Raw genomic sequence first — 24,550 nt, 5'->3', positions numbered from 1 at the left:
TGCAACTTGGACCTCCAAAATGGGAAGTGCAGGGGGTGTGGTGATGTGTTTTGTGTCATTATGACCCTGCTCCCGTTGCACGATACCTTGATTCGGCAAGTATGTCTATATGGAATCGGTATGAGTTGCCGGCAGCTGAATAGGGCTGGTAAGTAGCCTAACTCTCCCCGCCCCCCCCCCCAACCCTAACCCTCCCTTAGTGGTGCCTAACCGTAACCTCCCAAGGGGGCGCCTAACTCTAACCTCCCCCCGATGGTGCCTGATCCCCCCCTTCACGCACCCTAAACCTAACCCTCCCGGGGGGTGCCTATCCCTAACCTCACCCCGGGGGTGCCTAACCCTAACGCCCCCTCTCTGTAGCCTTACCCTCCCTGGGGCGTGCCTAGCCCTAAGTCGCCCCGGGGTTGCCTAATCTTAACCCCCTCTATCACCGGTTAAGCGCTCATAATTATTGCTGTCTGAATGTTCAGGTTTCCGATGGTCGGGATGCCGACGCCAGTATCCTGGCGTCCATTGGGCCATCAGCGTCTGCATTATGCCGGGCAGCGGGATTCCGGCGTCGGTATTTCGATTGCCGGCATCCCGTTTGCTGGCACATCAACTGCATCCCGTCTATACTGCCTGCTATCTGTAGGTGAATAGAGCACATAAACGCTGCTTTAATAATACTACAATAGGCAGATGCAAAAAAAGGCATATGTGGCACAGTCCTAGATAAAATGTGTCATTTTATTACGAAAATAATTGTCTTCACTTGTAAAAGAGGTCTTTCTTTGTTACCAGGGCAATATTTTCTTTGATAGTCTGTGACGTGCAGAACTAACGCATAGGTATGGAAGTGTGTAGTGAAGAAATGTTCTTAGTCAATGGAGCTATTGTGAAATTTTAGCATATCATAGTTTTTTTGCTTAGGTTTAACCCCACTTTTATTGTAGAGTGACCCAATTGTTTTATTAGCTTGTAGCTACAGCAGACTTTCCCTGTATTGTCTTAAGTGTAATGCTAGAATTTCATTACAGAAATTCCATAACTGCACCACTAATGAATAGAGCTATTTCGATTTCATGTCATAATCATTCCCCTGTCTCTTACCACGAATCACTGCTATCCCCTTTTCAGAGCTACTGTAATTTAGCTTATGGTGTTTTTGATTCTGTGCCAAGAGTGCTTCATAGTTATGATTACGAGGTAGAACTGATGACTTGAATGTGCTGTAAATGGAGAATCAAACTGAATATGAATCTGTGGTTTTACTTTACTCCTTGTAGAGATCTCCGTCTCTGTGCTTTGATCCAGATTTTATTTGGCAGGTAAGTTGAAAGGTTTGTGTGTGCGTTTCTTTTTTTATACTGCTTGAGTGTGTATGATGAATTGATTTCTCTGTGTGGACCTATTCAGTCACAGCATCTGTACACATGATCAGGTGAAAAATAAAATACTTCTATTTTTTTTCCCCTAATTGTCTGTAGACCAAAACATTGTTCTCAGTGACACCTTACAGCCAGGACACACAAACTCCACCTGTGTTATTTAGTATTCATAATGTCCTTATCAGGGACCTAGCAGATCACTGTTACCAATCAAGTTCACTGCTTGTACTTGGTTCTCTTCATTAACCTTTCCCTTTCCTGTAACTGCTGCTAGGTGAACCAGCTATTCGGGCTCTTTTCACTTTACAGGTGCATTAATCAGTTCCTGGGCACTTAACGTTTGAGTGGGAGAAGTATGCTGTCCATGAGATCACTGAACCTGCTATATATTATGTACAGTAATAGGCTAGTACGGGTGGGCATACAGAGGTTGCTACCTATAATGATGGTATCTGATCAGGTAGTCGATAATCAGAATGTCGACAGGTTCAGAATGTTGATATGGACGATAGGTTGACAACCAATATTTTGACATGGTAAAAATATATCTCCTCGTCGACATATGTCTTTTTGTCGATTTTTAGGCTTAGGAGTTAGGTTTAGGGTTAGGCTAAAATAAGCAAAAAAAAACACGTAGATATATAAATGAGGTAATTCTGAACATATTGGCATTTCAACCATGTCGACATATTGGTTGTCAACCTAGCATCCATGTCGACATTCTGAATGTCGGCTAGTCACACCACACCCTTTAATGGTTTCAGCTGTCTTCTCCTGCTGTCTCATCCTGCAGTACAGGAAATAGTCAGGGCAATACTATACACTATACTGAAGCCTTGCTGTCAGGTCTGCTACAGTGTATGATAGTCGTATCTACATCTTGGTATTAGTTCTGGACTAGAGTAACCCCAGTCTTGGTTATCATTAGGGATGTGCAGGCTCGGATTAGTTCAGATTTTCCCGCCAAATTCTGATTTTTCCAGACAAAAATCGGGTCTCAGAAAGAGGCAAAACGTCATCTTTCATGGACAAAAGTCAGTGAATGATGATATTTGTCCATGACAGATTACGTTTTGCCTATTTCTGAGACACGATTTTTGTCGGGAAAAATTCGAATTTGATGGTAAAATCCGAACTAATCCGGCATCGGCAGTGCGCGCACCTCTTCTCAGGCCCAGTATGTTTACTGCACAGGCACCATTTGCTTGACCGACCCGTCATTCCCACACAATACTCCCCTTGGGCCTTTATACAATCTATTACAGTGTTGTATAAATGATTGTGTGTTGAGAACAGGAGACAACTGAGATAACTGCTGTGATTACAGGAGAGCAAGGTACAAATACAAATCATGTTACAGAGTTAATATTTTATTTCTTTAATTCATTGAATAAGATATATATTTTTTTATTTTGCACTATGGGATTAATTAATGTCCTTGCTCATCTAGCCTCAATACGCCATGCAATGCGATATGCCTGGCGTTAGTGAGTTACCTCATCTCGTACAACTCTGCTAGCGTTGGCTATCTTTTTTTTTTTCTTTTGCCGAAAATGCATCTAAATCGCAATGCGATGCGACTTGGAGGCGCCAGGAGACTGTGCTGATTAATTTGATATGTGACACTTGTACAGGTTGAGTCCCCCATATCCAAAATGCTTGGGACCAGGGGTATTTTGGATATCGGAATATTCCGTATTTTGGAATATTTGCATATCATAATGAAATGTCTTGGGAATGGGACCCAAATCTAATCACAGAATGCATTTATGTGTTATACACACCTTATACACAGCCTGCAGGTAGTTTTATACAATATTTTTAATAATTTTGTGCATCAAAAAAAGTTTGTGCATATACATGAAATTCATTTATGTTTCATAAACACATTATTCACACAGCCTGAAGGTTATTTTACACTGTATTTTAATAATTGTGTGCTTTAAACAAAGTTTGTGTACATTGAACCATCAGAAAGCAAAGCTTTCACTTTCTCCATCATGCTAAAAATATTCCGTATTTCGGAATATTTGGATATGGGAGACTCAACCTGTATATCTGTTTGCGACAGTGTCTGTACACGGAACTTGGTGAGGAAATAAGCTGCATTGTAGAGACTCAGTCGCACACAGATATATAAGTGTTGCATTAATCAGCACACTCGGTTCATCGCGATTTAGAAATTGCGACTTAGACACATTTTCAGCAAAAAAGATGCAGAATGTCACGGGACCAGGTGCGCCAAGAGGGGATGTTTGGGGGCACTGAAGCAAAGATGAGGACACATCTGTACACCATATCTCCAATAAACTTGCTTCACAGACCCCTAAAGAGGCCAGTGATAACAGGCGCAGATCACCACAAAGTGGGCGAAGCTTGAATGGATCAGGGTTTTATTTAGACAAATCAGGGCCAGAAGGGGGGTGTTATCTTGTCCCAATTTTGCCTGAATGAATGTTGGCTGGTATGGTACAAGATGCCAGGTAATGTAAATGCATTATGTATTAGACATTAATACTTTTCTCCTAAATGTGGGCTTTGCCTGTATAGATATATGCACATAAACGTATGGTCAGCACATCCATCAGCACCATATTGTATTACCTGGAACTGTGTTCTTGGGTATGCTCATTTTTATCTCAATCTACTCACATTTCCTAATGAGCTAACCGATGGTTGGCTGGGTGTACTCATAATTAGGCAATCTATGGTATGATGTACAATAGTCTATAGTCATATTGTTCCCGAATACATTACCAGGAATAGTACAGTGTGTGATGTAGTGTGCAGTGTGTGTGATGTAGTGTGCAGTGTGTGTGATGTAGTGCGCAGTGTGTGTGATATAGTGCGCAGTGTGTGTGATGTAGTGTGCAGTGTGTGTGATGTAGTGTGCAGTGTGTGTGATGTAGTGTGCAGTGTGTGTGATGTAGTGTGCAGTGTGTGTGATGTAGTGCGCAGTGTGTGTGATGTAGTGTGCAGTGTGTGTCTCTACATTGGATCCAGTATCACTTGGATGAGTGTTTGGTTTGCCATGGATGCTGCTTGCAGTAAACAGCTCTGCCCTTCAGTGTATACTGCTATCTGTTTTTCTAGCCTTGTATTTTCCTGCATATATTTATTTGCTGAGCTCTACCGACATTCACTATGTTTATACAGCTAAACATCATCTTTGGTTGCTGTGATTTCTCTATAATATACTAATAGCAAACATTTTGTGTGTGGCATGGCCTCTAAACCTCTCCTTCTTATTAACTCTGTACTAAACTGTGGGAGAACTCTTATCAAACAAATGATTATTATCGCATGATGGATTCCCTTTCCCTTCTGTGCTAAGGTGTGATAACATGGGGGAGATGTATCAAAGCTTGAAATGAGGTAAAGTGGAGAAAGATAAAGTACTAACCTATAAGCTGCCAACTGTTGATGTACAGGCTGTTCTTGAAAAATGACAGGAACTGATTGATTGGTACTTTATCTGTCTCCAACCTTTGATAAATCTCCCCCAATATTTCTAGGCTGTTTAGTAAATAGTATGTAGAATTACCGGCAGTTATTATACTTAATATCTGCAACAAGCCATCAGATTAGAAAGTGACCATCACTAATTGAACTTTCTAGTTAAAGTAATTCTAATTCGCATCACATTCACCCCTCTGACCTCTGTGAACATTTCTGATTGGACAGGGGTAGATGGTCTATTCACATTGAGACATCTTGTCCCTTTTACGAGTATTCTAAGCCTAATATGTAGAACATAAGTTTTGGGGTCTGCTAATATATAGTCATGAGAGAGTTGCATTGAGTTTGGGCATAAAAGTATTATTAAAAGAAAAGTAATCATTGTTTTATAGGTATGCAGTCGGGAAGCCGGCGGATGTAACCCCGACGGCCGGCTTCCCGACTGCTTTATCCCGGCGAGGGTTAGATGACAGGCATCTAAATCTAGACGCCTGTCATTTTACCGACGCCGGGAGACCGGCGCCCGGCATCCCGATCGAAGTGTTGCCGAACGCCGCTGCGGACAGCCGCACGGGGGGAGGGTTAGGTTTAGGGTTCCCGGGGGGGACTTAGGGTTAAGCACCCCCCCAGGAGGTTAGGGTTAGGCTAGGGGAAGGGAGGGTTAGGGTTAGGCACCTCCGGGGGGGACTTAGGGTTAGGCACCCCCCCGGGGGACTTAGGTGTAGGCGGCGGGGAAGGGGGAGTTAGGTTTAGGGTTCCCGGGGGGGACTTAGGGTTAAGCACCCCCCCGGGAGGTTAGGGTTAGGCTAGGGGAAGGGAGGGTTAGCGCTAGGCACCCCCGGGGGGAACTTAGGGTTAGGCACCCCCCTGGGGGACTTAGGTGTAGGCGGCGGGGAAGGGGGGGTTAGGTTTAGGAGCTTAGAGGGGGGATTAGGGTTAGGCACTGGGGGGAAGGTTAGGGTTAGGCACCCCTAAGGAGGGTTGGGGGGGGAGGTTAGGTTAGTAAATACTTACCTGGGGACGATCGTGATTTTCACCCATGTCGGGCATCCTCTGTCGGGATTTGCGTCCGGCAGTAATTCATACCGATTCCGTTTTATAGGTACTGATTGCATTCCATTGCTTTTAAAGTAAAGCTTGGACAAAAGCTTTACACTTATAAATATAGCATTTGACCAATTTTATTTGGTCAGCTGTGTGTTTTATTATACGAATCCTTGTATGAATTAATATGTACAGTATTGTGATATTAGGTGCTGATCAAGTTTAATGGAATAAAAAAACAGAAATGGGAGAATGTCTGCCTTGTGGTGAATCATGTACTTACTATCCCCTCTTATTACTTTCCCCAGTGTATTCACACTACGGAGACTGTAGATCTGCATGGCATGTACTGTGTGATGTATATAACAGGCTCATGTACTGACTCTGCTTCTCATATCGCCTTCTAATCACCTTAATCCGTTCTTACTAGGTTCCAGTGCTGCCCACTTTCCCGCTGTACCAACATTTACACAAGTAATATCTCCATCTTCACACAGGATACCAAAATCGCTTCTCTTGAAAGAAACATGCGAGACCTTGAAGATGAAATCCAAATCATTAAAACAAATGGCGTCCTGAATATAGAAGACAGGGAAGAGGAAATCAAACAAATGGAAGTTTATAAAAGTCATTCAAAATTTATGAAAAGCAAGGTGAGATAGCTGAGATAGCGTTAGCATGTGCAAATAAGTCATGCATGCAGTTTAATCAATTTGTTGGGGTTTTTGTTTTGTTTTTTAAACCTAACAACGTTTTAGAGGTATACAAACAGTGAATAATCCTATACAGCAACAAACTTTATTATTACTTGCACCATTCTATGGGAGACTTTAAAACAAGTTAAAGTGGACCTATCACCTTTATATGTATAAAGGTGCATAAACACACAACGATGTAAGTAATGAACGATTTTCATTCAGTTTTTGCTTGAAAAAGTGAATGAAAATCGTTTTACAAAGTAGTTGGTTTTACTTTACTTAATAAACGATTTTCTGTGTGTTGAAGGAAAAATGTTGCAAATTCTCTTGAAAAGCGTTCAGTTGGCCAGTCTGACTGAACTACAAACTACAATCAACAAACGTGAACGCGCATGAACGATAATCGTTCATCGTTTATCGTTTTATACTGAACGATTTTTTGAACGATTGAATGATAACGACGTCATTATAGTTAAATCGTTAAAAAAATCGTTGTGTGTGTATGCACCTTAAAGCTGCATACTCACACAACAATTTTGTTACCAACGATTTTATGAACGATTTTCTGTCAGATTATCTGTCAAATTTTTTAAAGTGTAATGAACCATTTTTTTGAACTACAAAAGATTTTTTCATATTCCCTTAATGAAAATCGTTCAGTTGGTCAGTCTGACTGAACTACAAACTACAAACGTGAACGCGCATGAACGATGATCATTCATTGTTTTAACTTAGAAAGTGAACGATTTTTTCAACGATTGAACGATAAACGATAAAAAAATCGTTGTGTGTGTATACACCTTTACACATAAGTGATCTTTTTAAGCAATAGTGTCTGGGTACACACTGTACAATTATCTGTTATGATCTGACAGAGGATTGTGCAATGTGTACGCACGTACAATCTCCATTTATCTCAGAATAATTGGTCTGATCGCATGATCGTAATAGGTCATGTAAATCACATGGTCCATAACATGACATTCTAAGGAGGGAATCCAATTAGCTGCGGGCTTTTAGCTCCTGGGTTGTACCCGGAATTATTCAGTTTTATCCCACGGTAAGCCCTGTGGCTAGTGCACGGTAAGACATAGACTCCGAGTTCAGTGCTCAGAGTTATGCAATTACTGCACACAACAAGCTCGCGACTGTCCCTTGGGGCTTACTCTCGGGCAGTAATTCAATAGCTACAGGCACTTAACCCTTGAGCTAAAATCCCATGGTAAGTCCTGCGGCTAATTGAATCCCCCCAATGAGCTTAACTTAAAACTCATTTAATCAAAAGACACCAATCTATAATAACAATTATTTTAATGTAAGATTAAAAAAGTGTTATAAACTATGTCAAACAACTGAGACACTTTATTGGGGCTTCCAAGTGATCATTTTTCGTGAGCTTTTTAATGCTAGATGTAAGGTTGATACAGACACAGTGCAATTCTGCAGGGAGGATTCCATCAGTCATTCTGTTGTGTTTTTGTGTGTGTGTGTCTGTTAAGGTGTGTATCCACTTATAAACATACAAACCAGAGCACGAGTACGACATTGCAAACATGCTATCGTTTGTATGTCTAGTGATGTAACGTTCACTCGTTCAGTCCAGGCACGTCCATCATCCCCGCACATGCTGAACCTGACTGGATCGTCAGATTAACCAGCATGTACGGGCGATGACAGATGGCAAAAACTACCAGCGGGCACGCGCATCGATGGTTGTTTTTGTCATTTACATGCCCGACGTCGTTATCGTGCAATCGCCTGTCAAAATCGCCTAGTGGATACCCGCCTTTAGCCCTACTTGTTTGTCTCCAGAGATATCTTGTAATAGAGATAATGATCTGCAAGAGCATAACAAAAAAACATGACTATCAGATGTATGCTTAATAGGTCATCAACTTGCTATTTACAGTCTAAACATGGGTGTAGTCTTTGGGGGTCATTCAGACCCGCTCGTGAGCGTCAGGACGCTCGCAAGCGGGTCGATGTTCCCCACTGCGCATGCGCACGACGGAGGGAGCTCCGTCGTGCGCATGCGCGAGACCCGGGGAGCGACGGGCTTTCCATCGCTCCGGGTCTCGCACCAAAGGCGGGCGTGCTGTCGATGTTGATTGACAGCACGCCCCCTTCGGTGGGCGTGCCGGGGGCGTGCCTGCCAGACGGAGGAGTCCCCATGGGAACGCCTACCGTCTGAAGCCGGCCCCACTGACATCACTAGTGATGTCAGTGGGAGTGATTTTGGCTCTGATAGAGCCACAATCACTCCAGGGCTTGTGGCAGGGAGACCCTACCGCAGGGTCTCCGTCGCAAGTCCGATGGTCGCGATGGTCAAGACCATCGCGACCATCTTTTTGGCCGCTCGCATATGCTGTGGGTGGTCACCCACAGCTATACGAGCGGCCAGTAGGCCGCTCCATTTTCATGGAGGAGGGCCCTGATTCAGAGCGAGCGCTCTGGTCAGAGCGTCCGGCTCTGAATCAGGCCCTTTGTCCGATGTGAGTTTAAAAATGGATGTTTTTTTGTAGCTCTGTAAATCCACCAATTGACCTAATGTATTTTTGTAGTCACTATGTACATTAAGGGATATATTTACTGAAGTGCGGGTTATTAAAAGTATAGTTGTTGCCCATAGCAACCAATCAGATTCTAGCTATTATCTTCTAGAAGGTGCTAGATAAATGATAAGTAGAATCTGATTGGTTGCTATGGGCAACTCCACTACTAAAAACCTGCACTTTAGTAAATATACCCCAAAAACTCTATATTTGTCTTTTTCGTATCTTTTGTTATGATACAAAGCTGCTGCTCCATTTCCATCTGTTAAATGTTTGTTGTGTTTTATCCTAAAAGTTAAAATGCTATTGTCCTCATGTACAAACATTTCTGGATGCCAAGGTAAGATGTGCAATTTGAACAAAACAAACCCTTCGGCCAACTTTTTTCTCTTGATGTTGTCTCCAGAACTCAATGATTTTATTCCTGAGATGAGATGAACTGTGAGTGATAAGCATGTGGGATTTCTATTAAAAATACATAAATATAACAAATATGAGGAACAATCACTGTCCTCATCCAGCATGTGAAAACTGATTGACTTATGGATGGATTGTTGTGAGTAGCCAAAACTTTCAGACGCACCAATCCAACATTCTTAACTTGGTCTGTAAAGCAACATAGAGTGGGTTGTATACTTTACATTATCACATTTTCATATACTCATCGCCTAAAATGAAGAGTCATTTGTGGCTTGGATCTACTGATGTAAGTAGACCTAGTACTGGCTGTGCTCTTGGTTTTGAGAATAATTTCTAGGGGTACTGTATTTTTAAACAGTGGATTTCCAAAGCTGTTGAATTTAAAACGGCAGTTGTAATGAATGCTAATTCAGGCTTGTTTCACCTTTATTGTCGTTTCCGTATTAAAATCCTCGCTTTGAAATCCCGCTGTTTAGTAAGTATACCCCAAGCGTCATAACTTCTGAGGTTCCTTGCTTCTAGATGTGCAAGCACTGGGCAGAGCCAGACCGATCTACTCACTTCTATAAAGGACTATGGGCCTGATTCAGAGCCGCTCGTAAGCGGCCGCTCGTTCGCTCCGAGCGATGTTCGCACATCTGCGCATGCGTATGGGTTTTAGTACGCATGCACGAACCAGTCAGTGCGGTCGAAAATCGTGTGCTCGCAAAATAGCGAATGCCTGCTAATTTGAGTGACAGGATGAGGCGTTTGTGGGTGGTAACAGGGGAAGGTGCTTGAAAACGGGGAGTGGAGATCCGAACACAGGCGTGCCAAAAGGTCAAAACGGGCGTTTTAAGGGTGTGCATAATTAACAAAGCAGCGTCATCGACCACGTCAGTTGGGTGTCTTTTAGCCAGAACTGCTCGCATGATTGCGGTAGGAAAATGCAAGCACAAGAATAGCGAGCAGTTAATTCGCCTTTCGATGTACTCGATTAATCTAATAAATAGCGGAGATGACGTATGATGCGAGCGGCCAGGGGGCGTTTTTTACAAAAAAACGTCCGCATGGTTTGTTCTCTCGTTCAGACATAGAGGCGTCAACAGACCGCAAAGAGCGAGCGCTCAATTTAAATAGCCAGCCTCTTTTTCTGGACGAGCGAGCGCAAATAGCGTCCGGCTCTGAATCAGGCCCTCTGATAGACCATAAAGTGTCGTATCAAACAGGTGGCTTTGGAGTTTCATGTCGATAAAAAAAAAAGGGCAGTAATACAATGCAAATTATTTCTTCTGAGGTCTTTGTCTTCCAAAGGGCTGCATATTAGTCTTAATCTCATAATAACGTAAAACTACATCTAATTAGAGCTAATTGAGCTACGATAAACAAAGGACTTCTGGGTGACCATGTCCAACGTGATTCTGCTGATAGTTTTACATCCTTTATTCTTTTGTGCGTGTCGTTTTTAATGCACCTCATTTGTAAGGAGGACCAAAACTAAACCCCTTATTTGCAGTACAGTGCTACATAAGTTTGCTTCCTTAAACTTTGCTTACCTTTGATGAAGTAAGCAGGAACCATGTATTATATCCAGCTGAGGATGGAGAGAGAACACGTGGTACAGACTACACATCCTCCCTCTTCGAGTGGTTACGTGATGTGGAAGTCAGCTGCTCAATGCAAAGAAGATTAAGTTACGTCTTACTCACTGCTTCACGGCCCACCAAGCTCCCTCTGCTTCCCCAGCTGGTGATTGGTGCTCAGCTCTGCAGCCAGTTTCAGGCCTGGGGTCAAATATGATCTGTGTCACCCTGTGGTCTCGCTACCCTCCTTTTCCCAGACTCTTATGCAAAATGTTCCCATTTTATCATTGTTTTTTAAAATGTCTATAATGAATTGTATCATTTTAAAGATTGACCAGTTGAAGCTGGAGCTGTCAAAGAAGGAATCTGAACTTCTTGCCTTACAAACCAAGTTGGAAACTCTTGGCAATCAGAACTCAGACTGCAAGCAACACATTGAAGTACTTAAGGAATCTCTTACTGCCAAAGAACAGAGGGCTGCGATCCTTCAGACCGAGGTAACACTCATTCACTGACTGTAGCGCCCTCATTAATCACCGGCTGTATTGTGAATCTGCTCTAACAAATTCTGACAGATTAAGTAATTGTTTTTTTATTGGTCTCTACTATGAGAAAAATTCTGAAATGACTATTAGGCTAAAAAGAATAACATTACAAGGTGGAACTTGAAGGAGTTATTGGCTCGTGGATAAAATGGGCCCAGCTGTTTATTGGCATAATTGCTGAAAGTAGCCAAAATGTGCAAGTGATAAAACATATTTAAACCTTAAAAAACATACAAAGGGCTTAGGCACCATTAGCCTGTACAAGGACGGCCGCAGCCAAAAACGGTCTATAGTGCAGGAAACGTTTGTCTCTACAATCAGTAAGAAAAAAATAAAGTATAACAACATACTAGTAATAATAAATATCTTAACTGGCAACAAAGATGCAAGGCCTAGAGTAAATTACTGTATATACAGTATGGTTTCTTCTAGAGGTTTGTGTGTTTTATCGGAAAGGGACTTTTATAATGCGCTTCCTATTCCTCAAGGCTATATTGGCGATGGCCAAGGCCATCCAGAGCGTATGTTGTCTCAAGCTGCATTCTAAATAATACATACATACATGGTCAGCTGGTCAGGCTGGGGGAAGAGGTTGGGTGAGAAACGTACACAAGCGCCAGCTGTAACTGTCTCTTCCTTCCCTTACCCATAAAGGGGGAGATGTGTCAAGCCTTGGAGAGAGATAAAGTGGAAAAGTTGCCCAAAACAACCAATCATCTTCTGTTATTTACATAGCACAGTCTTTGAAATGACAGGAGCTGATTACTTGCTTTGGGCAACTACTCCACTTTTCCTCACTCCAAGACTTGATGCATCTCCCTTCATATCTTACTGACAATGGACATCCATACAAAAAGCCACGCAACTTCTTGTCCTGTGCAACATTGTGTTCGTCTGGTTTTCAGTGGCGTAAAATGGACACACCACATGACTGAACTCGCGGCTAATTGGAAAGTCCCATGAACCTTTGCTCAGTGGAAGGAGAATGCAGTCCAGGAAACATAGAGGTGTAAAAAAAAAATTAAAAGATGCAGCCCTTTAACATTGCAATGGTATCATGAGACTTTCTGGAAACCCTGGTTCATGACTGCCTCCTTTATGTACGGGTGATTGCTGGTGTTTTCTCAATTATAGTTTCAGTTTCTTATAAGTCACTTTGTCTCTGTGTATCCCAGGTACCAAAAACTACATTATCAGCTCAAATGTGTGTAATGTGCTGCATAAAATGTCTGTGAAGCATAAAAAAATCCCCCAGTAATAATAGTAATAAGGGTATCCTTCATTGCCACAAACTATATTTCAGTGAGAAATTGATTTCCCAGGCTTCCTAGCTTCAAGGTGTGCAAAATGTAAGGTTTGGGTGTCAGATGTTTGACATGTGTCCAGTGATTCCCGTCTGATAACATTACTAGCTACTTAAGCATAGAATCCGTTTTGGCTCAAGTCTTCCCTCCAAATTTGGATCCCAGAATGTGGCAAAACATCATCTTTCACAGACGAATCGTCATCTTTCACAGACGAATCGTCATCTTTCACAGACGAATCGTCATCTTTCACAGACGAATCGTCATCTTTCACAGACGAATCGTCATCTTTCACAGACGAATCGTCATCTTTCACAGACGAATCGTCATCTTTCACAGACGAATCGTCATCTTTCACAGACGAATCGTCATCTTTCACAGGTGAATCGTCATCTTTCACAGGTGAATCTTCATCTTTCACAGACGAATCGTCATCTTTGACAGGTGAATCTTCATCTTTCACAGACGAATCGTCATCTTTGACAGACGAATCGTCATCTTTGACAGACGAATCGTCATCTTTGACAGACTAATCGTCATCTTTCACAGACTAATCGTCATCTTTCACAGACGAAACATCATCTTTCACAGACGAAACATCATCTTTCAAAGGTGAATCGTCATCTTTCACAGGTGAATCGTCATCTTTCACAGAGGAATCGTCATCTTTCACAGACTAATCGTCATCTTTCACAGACAAATCGTCATCTTTCACAGACGAATCATCATCTTTCACAGACTAAACGTCATCTTCCACAGACATCTGTGCCGAGATGTCCGTGAAAGATGACGTTTTAGCTCGTTCTGAGATCCGAACTTGGCGGGAAGATTCAAGCCAAAACCGAACCGCTCATCTCTACTTACAAGTTTCCATCAGGGTTACAATTGTTTAGTAGTATCACACATGGATGCTAAGACTGGACACTGGACACCTAGGGGTAAATTTACTAAAGTGAGAGTTTTTAGAAGTGAGTTTTAGAAGTGATGTTGCCCATAGCAACCAATCAGATTTTAGCTATTATCTTCTAAAAGGTGCTAGTTAAATGTTACATAGAATCTGATTGGTTGCTATGGGCAACATTACTTCTAAAACTCTTTTCTAAAAACTCTCATATAACTATACTGCCTCCCCAGAGTGCTGCGTCTGTCGCTGTGGCCATTTTCCTGGTGTTTTGCGCATATGCAGTAGAGAAGCCTTCAGGATCGTGGCACAGGCACCATTTTCCCGGGGAGACCTGCGCATGCCAGAGAGGAGTTGGCCCACACAGAGCCTGCACACGGGCCCTCTTCTCTTTTAAACCTCCTGTGCCGTGATTGGTTTTGGGACAAGGAGGCTTTCGTAGATTTTCTGGCTGTCTTGTGAAGAACATGCAGATTCAGTAAGTGGCTGTCCCAGGGTTTCTGGAATATTAAAATGTGAGATATTTCTATGAACGGAATGTGTTTCAGGATGTTTGTGAGTAGGAAGCAGCCATCGCTAGGAATATGCTCGCTCGATATACTTTTTATTAATGCTCCATAAGTCCAAACCAAACATGCTAACAGCTTTATGATTTATTAGTTTCCAGCTGTTCCAGCTCAATAAGCAAATAAGAAATAGTCCTTGCTATATTTATAATGAATTATTGACATTCACAAGGAAGCCTCAGATCGCTGCCATAAAAATGTGTTCTCTGAGTTAGCTGGCTGGAAGCCACATCCTTTACCTGGATTAGATTTAACTTAAGGCACATTTGTCTATAATTCCATTATCATTGATACAAAATTTACTTACTTGTATTTAAACTGTGGCTCTGTGCCGTTCACCGCTGTACAGCAAATTAACATTGATTGTTTTCACATACTATTGACTTGTGATTTATATGCACGCAGTCCGTATACGAACAACCTTAATATAAAATCCCAGGCTTTATAAATAGAAGAGATATCAAACTGCAAGCATTTCAGCTGGGATATTTATCTTCTCATAACAAGAGTAGAGTGACACGGCTGTGCTACGCACCTATGACTGATAATTATATTGGGAGAAGCATACAGTGGTTTCTGAAAAAGCACGGTAGGGATGTTGTGTGTATGTGTAAATTAGGGATGTGCAGGCTCGGATAGGTTCGAGTTTGCACGTGGAGTTCGGATTTTTCCCTCCAAAAAAACGGAACTCAGAAAGAGGCAAAATGTCATCTTACATGGACGAACATCATCATTCCTGGACAAAAGTCCAGGAATGATGATGTTCGTCCATGTAAGATGACGTTTTGCCTCTTTCTGAGTTCCGTTTTTTTGGAGGGAAAAATCCGAACTCCACGTGCAAACTCGAACCTATCCGAGCCTGCACATCCCTAGTGTAAATACGTCATGCATATGATAACAGTTAATATTATCTAGATGCTTAAAGCTCTAGATGCAAACAAATACATATAGTTAGTTCCTTGCACACAATGCAGGAGCAGTATCAGTTGTATTTGCGTTCAACTGCATTAGCCCTGATGTGTCTTGGAGCAAGCGAGTGCAATGACACCAACTTTCTTCATTAACTATAAATGAAGGTGTCTACTTACTCTACAAATGTGTATGACCCACTATTGCGTATCACTGGTCTTCATTGTATAGTGCACAGGTAGTTACAGTAACTATACAAGAGGCACCTCTGCTATAAGCAGCAAGTTATAGATTGTAAGCTTGCAAGCAGGGCCCTCTTACCTCTATTTCTGTCTGTTATTACCCTGTTTTGTTCTATCAATGTTTCCAATTGTAAAGCGCAACGGAATATGCTGCGCTATATAAGAAACTGTTAATAAATAAATAAAATAAATAAGTTATACCACTGACAGCATTTAGCAATAAGCAGCTCAGAACGGCAAGGAACACAGGACCTAATTCACTACGGAACACAACTGCGAATGCAATGTGTGATTAAGCACGCAGTTCAAGTGCGACCACAATGCAGCCACTTTGCACTACATTAGGACGTCCACTTTACCTTACACACATCCGTAATGTTTAGCAAGACTGCAAAACCATTGGTACAATCGAGTACCATCGCAGCCTCACGCACACTTGCACAAGCTCTGACCTTACTCAGGAATTGCTAACTTCCACGCACGCTATCAGGCCTCAGGCCACGTAGGGCATTGCAGTGGATAATTTATGCACGCCCATGTAACGGCGTTGAAATGCACTGGCACACCTGCATTCAGCTGACCACCCCCCGTCACCACAAACGGCACTTCCTGTCAATCACTCTGCGATGGGTCTGCGTAGTCACTGCAATGGCTTGTTCACACTTGCGCAGTACGCAACAATGGGCCAATTGCATGCATATTAGCAACTGCATTCCTTGCTGAATCAGCCCCACTGCTCATAGAAAGCTACAATGATGTTATTGTCAAGCTGCTACTGACAGCAGTTTGAAATTAATGTAAGAAAGACCTGTTAACATAAATATGTATGTTAAAGGTGATATGTTAACGGTGTGTATTCAAAATGTTACTATGCCCTCGCTATTTCCATACACTGTTCCTAGATTGTATCATTAATTACCCATGCTTTTCTACTTCAGGGTCCATAGGGGGTCCACAGGGTTGACCTTGGGGGGTATAGGTTGAGAACCAAATCCGGGCAGCACACAGTTAAAGCTTTTAGCTCCCAGGATGCACTGGGTCCACTCTCCCTATAACCCCACCCCCAAGCCAGAGGCACCTCAGTTTCAGTTGGTGCCCGGCCGGAGTCGGGTCACCGTTAGCGCAGGGGGAGCTGATTAGCAGCCCCTAAGCTTATTTAATTTTTTTAGGGACAAAGTTTTTTCCATGGACTTTGGACTCTTCAGAGCGGCATCGTCGGACTGTCCATAGGACGTCTAAGCTGCCTCTCCGTCACCCCGCTGGCGCTGAGACGCCAGTACAGATCTGGTGATCTCAGCGGGACCCCAGAGTCTGTACTAGCCGGACTCTGTGGGCGCCCAGGACTGCTGCCGGATCCACGGTGAGCAGGTAAGGTCGAGCACGGTGATCCGCGCATTTCAAATGCAGTCCTGTGCCTCCGGTCTCAGGGGACAGACCTGAGGCGCCGGCAGTGGCGGCGAGCCCCCCATACCCTGTGTGTCCACTAGACCACCAGGGACTTAACGATCGGTGCAGGGAGCCGGCGTCCCGGGGGTTAATAGCCGGCCAGGGGAGGCAGCCTTCCCTGTTACAGCGGCTCCTCCCCTCAGCTCAGCGCGCCTTTCAGTATCTATAGTCTGGCGTCGCTGAGCTGCTTCCTCCGCGGGCCACGCTTCCTCTGAGGTCTCCAGCGGCCATTTTATGTCTGTGGTGCAGCAGAAATCTCTCAGGATGGCAGTTGGTCCAGTCCCCCTGCGTACCTCACCACTAGGTCAGTGTATACAGCGCTGTAGCCTTCCCAGACACTGAATCTGGGCAGTTGAATGCAGTGACATAGTGCAGTATATTGTATGACATGTTTATGTATATATATATATATATATATACATACAATGCAGAGATATATATATATATATATATATATATATATATCTGCATTGTATGTGACTTATGCTAGTGCTGACTGTCTGTACTTTATTCTCTCACCTGTCAGTGTATATCTATCCCTTTTCTTTATCTGCCCTAATACAGCTGTACTTGCGGTGGTTCTGAGACCTCACATTTATATACTTGTTAATATTTGTGAGGTTTGTCACATACTGTTGCGTGCTGCACATTGCCATATTTTAGATGGAACTCTGTGTTGCATACGCTGAAAATGGGTCCCTGCAGCTAATTTTTGGCATCAGTCAGGACCAATATAGCGCTGCTTAATATTTCCGCCAAGAGGGTTGGTCAGATATGTCTGACCAGGAGATAGAGCGTTATAATGCACCCATTTTTACTATCCTGCAAGCCATGTGCTGCAGGTGTTAGTGCGGATGAATTGACTCATAAAGGGTTCTGTATGTGGCGTCATCTGGTGCCGGCCTCTTTCACGACCCCCTTGGGCGGTTTGTTTTCTCGGGATCCTCTCAATTGCGGATCGCTGGGCGGGCCCCATTGTTGTACCTCACTTGGGGTTACTTCACCATACTGCCCTTTTCATCTCAGGGTATCTCGCAGCTTCTTGCACTCTTCCCCTGTGACACAGACTACCGCTCCCTGCAGGGGTTTTTCGCAGTACATGAATTCCCCCTGGTGCCACAATAGTCTGTCATTCCCCTTGCAGGGATTACCACAACAGCCACCCTGGGTGGATGTCGTTTTCTATGAAACGCTAATTGGCGTGGTTGACGCCCTGTGGTTACTTCCCAGTTGGCTCTGCCGTGAACTGGATACTGTTTTGGGCTCTTTCCCTCTTACACGGGGGGAAGCCTATTTCAGGTATTATTATCCCTGCTTTAGGGCTGGTAGCAGGTCCATTCTGGTTAGAGTGAATGTTGACCTGCACCTGTATCATACACCCTCAGTCTTACATGCCTTTGGGTTCCCTGTTGCTGACTAGCGGGTGGATCGCATGGCGGGACTCTGGCTGTTGCCAGATAGGAGGTGTTACAACAGTGTTTGGCCTCCTGTCCCAAATTCCCTGAGGGTCATCACGAGCCCCTCCTGGGGTGGATGGGCGTGTTACTCGTCTGATTACAGACGTTACTACGCCTCCCATTCCTGCGTGGTCGGATTCTTCGGATCCGTAGGTGGTAACTCTGCCTGAAATCAGTATACTTGCTTTCAGGGGTTGTTACCCATCCTACCATGGCTATAGCATGGTTGGTTAATACTATTGCATATTGGGCTGATGCATTTGTAACGTTTTTTCCCCTTCAACACGTCGGGGGTTCAAATGTATTTGGTCGCTCACGTAATATATGCAGTTGTCATAGGTGGAAATGCCTATATTGGATACCAGTCTCCTAACTTTCAGAGTTCCGGCTGCGACTGTATCCTCCGTAATACCCTATGGCTGCGCTCTGGGAATGCAGAGGTGCAGATACCATCTTTAGGGTAGATCTTGTTTGGTCCTGACCTTGACAAGATTGTAGTAACATTGGCAGTATTACTAACGACAAGTTTACCGTTTTCAGCTATGCCCACTACAAGGCCTCAGACTAAGGGCCTGATTCAGAGCCGCTCGTAAGCGGCCGCTCGTTCGTTCCGAGCGATGTTAGCCCAACTGCGCATGCGTACAGATCGTTATACGCATGCGCTAACCAGTCAGTGCGGCCCAAATTCATGTGCTCGCAAAATAGCGAATGCCTGCTATTTTGAGTGACAGAAAGAGGCGTATGTGGGTGGTAACAGGGGAAGGTGCTTGAAAATGGGGAGTGGAAATCAGAACGCAGGCGTGCTTAAAGGTCAAAACGGACGTTTTATGGGTGTGCATATTTAAAACAGCAGCGTCATTCACCACGTCACTGGGTTATTTTATAGTCGGAACTGCTCGCAAAATTGTGGTAGCAAACACCAACCCCAAGAATAGCGAGCAGTTCATACCCTGGTCGATGTACTCGATTAATCTAATAAATAGCGGACATGACGTAGGATGCGAGCGGCCAGGGGGCGTATTTTTCCAAAAAACGAACGCAAGTTTTGTTCGCTCGTTCAGACCTAGAGGCGTGAACAGACCGCAAACAGCGAACGGTTCATTTGAATAGCCACCCCTTGTTTTAGAACGAACGACCGCAAATAGCGAGTGGCTCTGAATCAGGCCCTAAGTCTGTTAAGTCTTTTTGTCCTCTGGGTCAGCCTGAAGGTCTGTTTCTTCGTAGACTGTCGGCATCTACAAGGGCCGACATATCCAGTACCGAGCAAGCCTGGACTGCCAACCGATCCTGCTTCTGAACCTACGGATATCTCTTCAGCCTGACGGGACAGGCCTACTACTGGGAGATACCGATTTTCTCAGTTCGCCCTGTACTAGTGTCAAGTTGCTGCGGCTGCATGGGTAGGAGGGTACGCCCTCTCTTTGCTCAGGCGGCCTCTTTACATTGGCCTTACAAATCCAGAAAGCTATGAAGTTGTTGCGGTAAGCGGAGCTAATTAGGCCATCCCCACTATCTCAGTGAGGGAATGGTTGTTCTGCTTTCTTTCTGGTGTGGTGGCTGAATGGGCCTCTTTGGCCTTTTCTCTGTCTCAATTCCCTGAACCAGTTCCTAAAGCTACCTGGGCTCAGGAGGAAATCCCTAGGCTCCATCATACGATGTTTGGAACCTGGGGACTTTATGGTATCACTGGATATACAGGACGCGTGCCTACGGGTACTTACAGAGACCTTTCCTCAGCATGGGCTGAGGTTTGCTGTATCACAGCAACACACAATTTTTCGGGCTCTGCCTGTTGGGACTGTCCTCAGCCCCACAGGGGTTTACCAGTGTTTTGGATTTTCTGACAGTTCTCCTGTTCAGTATATCCCAATGCTCCTGTACCTGGACGGCCTCCTGCTCTTAGCGGGATCACCGGGGTACTTTACAGCCAGGTCAGGATGACTGTGGCTCCTTCAGGGTGCAGACGTTTAATCAACGGGGAAAAAGTCCTCCCTGCATCCCTCTCTGGGTATTCTTCATCTAGGATCCCTGCTGGATTCTCAGAATCTGAGAATTCTTCTGGCGTAAGACGGAATCTCCACTCTTCCATTAGGAGTACATGGTTGTCTACGCAGTCGACATATGTCTTTACACTCTGGGATGCATGGTCATATATTCCGTGTCTGACTTTGGAAGGGTGGAATGGGTTCAGTTCCATTCCAGGCCTTTCCATAATTGGCTCATCTCCAGATGGAACGAGTTTTTTCTGTCGGATCACTGTTCAAACGATGATGCTCTCTCCGGAGGCAAGTCGGTCCCTGTCCGGGTGGCTATGGCCATCTCGTCCAGGGTATTCTTTGCTATGGACAGTGTCTGGTTCGCATCCTTTTCAGTGCAGTTGGACGTCTGTCGATTCCACCCTGTCAATTAACTTACTCTGGCATAACTCTTGTTTCCCGGTAAACCTGAAAAGGTTCAGTCTGACAGGGTCAGGACAGTGGCTTCCTTTTTAGCAACACTGTTCGTTGGGTGGCAATGACAGGTATGTCACATATTCGGACATAGTCCGAGGGTCTCCTCCCGACCATCTCGGCATCGTTCATTTCAGGAGCTCTCCATTGGGAAGCGGGAGTCCTCAGCCGTCACGACGTGCATCCCGGGGACTAGTCTCTTCCCCAAGAGAGGTTTCATCTCCTGGTGAGCAGGGGGGGCCCCCTGAGGTGACCCTCTTGGCCTTCTGACTTTATCACACTATGGTGTTACAGTCCAGCTCTGGTGATTCTGAAGCAACCTTCAGAGACTCTTTGTCGGTAAAGTGGTCCTTCCACTTTGTGTACCTGTGTTCTCCGGTCTCCCTTCTTCCTCGAGGTCTTTGGAAGTGTTTCAATTAAGACGGAGATGCTTTCCTGCTGGTGGCTCCTGATTGCCTCAAATGTCAGGGGTACTTGGATTTTCGGAGTCTCTCCATCGATACTCCATTCCTGATGCTTCGCTGCCCGGACCTGTTGTCTCAGGGTCCTTGGTTTTGCCTTGGACCTGGGTCGTTTGTCTTTGACTGTGTCCCTACAGTGGTCTTACAGCTTCCCTGGCTTTGTCATCGTTGGAATGATTAGAGCACATGGATCAGCTTTTGCTGGGACCTACCACAAACTGTGGCAGCCATAAATCTTATGGTATTGTACCTGTCGATACAATCCTTCGGTGTCCAGGATTTCCAGATATTCTGGCATTCCTTCCGGCTGGCTTGGGTTTCACCCTCGGCCTGGTCTTCCTGACAGTGTGGATCTCTACACTGTCAGTATGGTTAAGATATGGAATTGCTCCACTCTGGTATCCAGTTCATCCTTTGGAGTGTTTTCTGGATTATGCCTCCATTTGTCCTCCTTAGGGACTCCTTGGGAGTTAGTAGTGGTTCTTCGTTCCCTCCGGGGACAGTCAATGGAACCGCTGGTTGTGATAGCCATTACATGGTCTATTGCTTAGACTCTCTCTTTCTCTCAGGGTGTTTATATCAACCAGGAGAGTGTCTTCATTGGGAGCGTTCTCATGTGGCTCCCTCTTCTGGAGGGCATCATGTCAGGGTGTGAGTTGCTCTCGCCCTGTGTTTCTTCTTAGTGGTTTTTAGGTTCCATATTATTCTGGAACTTATGGTACGGCCATTCAGTTCCCAGTCCTCTCGGCTGGTGTGGTCTCATTGACTGTGGTCCGGCCTCTTTGGATTTATGTGATCCGTTCAGGTTCCTTACGGAAATCGGACTCCTTATTGGTGTTCTGAAATTTCTGGTTTTCACAGGAAAGGATGGCCGGCCTATAACCAAATGTTGGCTGGATGGCCTCGTAGGTCTTCCTCAGGGGCCTACCCATGGGTAGGCCTTTCTGTTGTTGATGCTTGTTTTTTCTCGGGCCATGTAAGCCTCATGGGCGGCTCGCTGTGGCGCCTCGGCTGTTTTGCCTTACTAGGTGGCCACGTGGTCTTCTGTCCACACCTTTTTAAGGTTCTAGGCATTGGTTTCCTTTGCCTCTCAGGATGCTTCCTTTTTGGCGACGGATTCTCCTCTCAGCACAGGAGCGTCCCCACCCTTGGTTGAACTGCTTTGGGACATCCCCAAGGTCAACCCTGTGGACCCCCTATGGACCCTGAAGTAGAAAACAAGAGATATGGTAAGAACTTACCTTTGTTATCTCTGTTTCTACGAAGTCCATAGGGTCCACAGGGCGCCCGCCCTGACGCACCTGGCTTCATATGGGCTGTGTGGCTGGTCATCGGTTTTCCGTCTCCCATTTCTGTGAGTATGGTTATTGAGTGTTCCAGTTTTCTCTCTCTTTTTCTCTCCTCCTCCAGCCTTTGGCTACTTACAAACTGAGGTGCCTCTGGCTTGGGGGTGGGGTTATAGGTAGAGTGGACCCAGTGCATCCTGGGAGCTAAAAGCTTTAGCTGCGTGGTGCCCGGATTTGGTTCCCAACCTATACCCCCCAAGGTCAACCCTGTGGACCCTATGGACTTCGTAGAAACAGAGATAACAAAGGTAAGTTCTTACCATATCTTTTGTTTTTTCACACTTTTTCTTATAAGCCAGACCAATTTCAGTGCTTTCCACCACTTTAGTTAGCCCATTACAGAGTTATCTGTTCAATAGTTACTGTATCATGAGGCCCTTTTATTAATGATCGCATTTGCAATGCGATCTGGGTGCAATATTAGCGCTCGTGATCGCATTGCAGGATGCAATCATAGCGCTAGTATTTAACAAAATGCACCAGGGAGTGAAGTGAGCGATCAGTGATCGTCAGCAGTCTCTTCACTCCTGTGCTGGGGATCCTGCGCATGCGTGGTCTACAGACCACACATGCGCGGTGGCCATTGCCGGGGGTTGGTTCCAATGGAGCCCTCTCCCAACTAGTAATGCGATATGTAGCTCATAGGCTACAGTGTCTTAAGCGATATGTAGCCCATAGGCTACAGTGTCTTACGCGGCGGGGACCAAGTTCCGGAAAGCTTCGCCTTCCAGAACTTGGTCAATCTGACAGCAGTGCATCCCCCATAGAAACCTATCGGGGTTGCGGTGCTGGCGGAAATAGAGGGACAGCAACAGATATCTGATATATCAGCTGTGAGCGGTTAGGATACACCTGAATTAATTGCATAAACCCTCCAGAACCACATTACAGATGTCTTCTGCCTTTAACAACCACCCTTTTCCCATAGAGAGAGATGCTCTCTCCGAAACTAAGATGCCACCAGGTCTGAAACTCAGGATAGTAGAAGTTTATACAATAATCAGGTGATCACAGGGTTAATGGTGGATTAGTAGAATAACATAGAGTACAATGAGACTCTATAATAAAACTTGTGGTTTTTGACAATAACAGCAGAAGCTGTAACAACAGATAGCTTGATAATGGTAACTGCAACAAATGACACTTCCAATCTTAAGTAAGGTGATACTTAACAAAAGGTGATGCAGGGAGCAGGAGACCATGGATCAAACTGGAAAGCACGCTGAGATTCAGGATACCAGCAGTACAGAGTATTCACCAGGCACTCAGATCAACATGCTTACACCAGGGCACACAGGTTTTAGTATTCTGTAGATCCGGCCCAGGACCCTTGAATTGGAATGAAGTACACAGAAAACATGGAAGCTTAATGATACTCAGACTCATGAGTCTACACAGGAGAATAGGCACACTAGTGACTATGTAGGAACCATGGATTCATGGATACAGAACTGGAACCGGAGTAAACAGTCAAGATCCTCTGGGCAGCCCCTAGCCTAGTGACCTGCGAAGGACAGCAAGACCAGGGACACACTCCAGGGACAAAGGTGACCTCCGGAACTCAGAACAATATATTACCAGCAGATCGGTACTCAGAACTCAGACCAGGAGTCAGAGTCTTATATAATCAGGGTAGAGCTAAGTCTGTATGCAGGGTGGAAGCTGCAGTGCTTATAGATGATGGTGATACACAGCGGCAGGTGGAATGCATGTAACCGCTCACAGAGAGCGACACTGGATAGCTGAGGATGGTAAACCGTGAGTAGCCCACAATGTAACAATAGAAGTCACTGGAGACACGATAACAGGACACAGTGA

At 44.6% G+C, this 24,550-nt stretch overlaps 1 protein-coding gene across 1 annotated transcript in view; it reads left to right on the top strand.

Moving 5' to 3' along the window:
• Positions 1-24,550, top strand: part of ERC2 (ELKS/RAB6-interacting/CAST family member 2) — a 1,040,188-nt gene that overhangs the window by 300,197 nt on the left and 715,441 nt on the right. Inside the window, exons 6-8 of the mRNA XM_088472750.1 lie at positions 1,269-1,310; positions 6,371-6,526; positions 11,435-11,602. Coding sequence (XP_088328876.1) covers positions 1,269-1,310; positions 6,371-6,526; positions 11,435-11,602 — 366 coding nt within the window. The remainder of the gene's footprint in view (positions 1-1,268; positions 1,311-6,370; positions 6,527-11,434; positions 11,603-24,550) is intronic.

Source organism: Taudactylus pleione, unplaced genomic scaffold (genome assembly GCF_031769625.1).
Source record: "Taudactylus pleione unplaced genomic scaffold, aTauple2 ptg000128l, whole genome shotgun sequence".
NCBI lineage: Eukaryota > Metazoa > Chordata > Amphibia > Anura > Myobatrachidae > Taudactylus > Taudactylus pleione.
This window is presented reverse-complemented; position numbering and strand designations above follow the sequence as displayed.